The following is a 1,588-nucleotide window of genomic DNA, read 5'->3' as shown; positions in this document are numbered from 1 at the left end:
CCTCGGGGCTCCGCCCTCGGACTCCAGCCAGGAGACTCTCTGGCCCAGTCGCCGCGGACCGGACCGTCCCCAGACGTTCCCGGGCCGAGCCCCTTCTGTCTCGCCCTCATGGCCCAGCCTCTGCTGCTGGTTCTCTGGCTGGCTCTGGGTGTGGCCCCCGGCGGCGTGGTCAGTGTGGCCCCTGCCGGAACCAGCGAGCCCCCTACCGCGCAGACGGTGGCACCCACGGAGGCCGAGACCCTGCAGAACGAGGCAGACAACCAGGAAAACGTCTTGTCTCAGGTAGGCGCCGCCTGGCCACCTGCCTGCTGCACCAGGTGGGCCAAGGCCAGGAGGGCACTTGTCTCTCATCCATCGAGTGTCTCCTTAGGGGAAGGGGCGTGGGTCCTCCTCTCGAAGTCGGGGTCTTTCAGGCGATGGGACCAGGAGAAGAGGAGGGAGGGGAGGAATGAGACCCTGGCTCAGGGCTGGGAGGAGACCCTCTGGTCTGTGCGGCTGTTTGTGGGAACCGGAACGTGACCCGGCGCGTGCTGGGCAGCGGCGGATGGCGGGACCCCTGGGAGATGTTCCGCCACAGGAGTGAGAGGCCGGAGAAGATGGGGTGAATGTGGGCAGTAAAGGACTGTCCTTGTTTCAGGGCTCAGTCCTCACGCCCTATTCCCAGTTTTCAGCTGAGGACCATCAGGCGACGGTTAGAGCGGGGGGCGGGGGCGGGGGGGCAGACCCCTCTCCTCTCGGGGCTCTCGGGGCTGTTTATTCCATGACCCATGGCGGAAGGACCCCGAGCTGCTAGCTGCCCGCACTCCACAAGCCTGCACTGGCTCTCAGCGAACACGGTCCCCGGGCCTTCCCTTCGTAGCTATGCTAACATACGCCTCGTACCCACCCAGCCTCACTCGGACCCCGACATTAAAAAGACAAAAGTGCCTGACACCGGGGTCCTGGGGGCCACGGGCAAAGCTTCCTGAGAGCCGAGCCTCGGGAGGGAGGGCTGCAGGGGTCTCCGTGCGGTCAGGGCGGGAGCGGAGGGCAGGCGGTGATTGGCCGTCAGCCCAGCCGCTCAGTCACCTTGAACTACGACGCCTTCGTCCGCTGGGTTTGATCACAGCCCTGAAAAAATTAGCGTTAGAAGAAACCCACCCTTTGCAGGAAAAACATGACAGCCTGTTCCCGCCAGCAGCCAGGAAGGCTCCCCCACAAGCTCATGGCCTGCCGAAGGGAGCCCCTCTCGGTGCCCAGAAGGGAGCCTGGTGCTGGGGTGCAGGGCCTGCTGGAGAGCAGCTGGGAGAAGCTGTTCCCCCGCAGGGGGCTCCAGAGGCGGCCTGTGAGCTGGCAGACTGAGGAGGAGCGGAGAGGCTGCCAGTGCGCGCTGAGCTTTGCCTGGACTCCGGGTCCAGAAGCTGCTCTAGGAGCCAACTCAATCCTTAAACGGAGGAGTCCTTACCAGTTTCTCCCCGTTCCCTTTCTCCAAATCTAACCCGTGCTTCGAAGCCCAGCGCAAACACCCCCTCCTCGACGTCTTCCTGGTGCACTGTGGGCTGTGGCCCTGGGCGAGCCACCCCCCACCCCTCGCTGGGCGCTGGGTGCG

The 1,588-nt window shown here is 65.2% G+C and overlaps 1 protein-coding gene across 1 annotated transcript in view; it reads left to right on the top strand.

Moving 5' to 3' along the window:
• Positions 1 to 6: 6 nt before the first annotated feature.
• Positions 7 to 1,588, top strand: part of OLFML2B (olfactomedin-like 2B) — a 24,258-nt gene continuing 22,676 nt past the window's right edge. Inside the window, exon 1 of the mRNA XM_005880526.2 lies at positions 7 to 282. Within this exon, the coding sequence (XP_005880588.1) occupies positions 109 to 282 (174 nt within the window). The 5' untranslated portion in view covers positions 7 to 108. The remainder of the gene's footprint in view (positions 283 to 1,588) is intronic.

This window comes from Myotis brandtii, unplaced genomic scaffold (genome assembly GCF_000412655.1).
Source record: "Myotis brandtii unplaced genomic scaffold, ASM41265v1 scaffold64, whole genome shotgun sequence".
Taxonomy (NCBI): Eukaryota; Metazoa; Chordata; class Mammalia; order Chiroptera; family Vespertilionidae; genus Myotis; species Myotis brandtii.
Note: the sequence above shows the minus strand (reverse complement) of the source record. Positions and strands in the feature narration are given on the sequence as shown.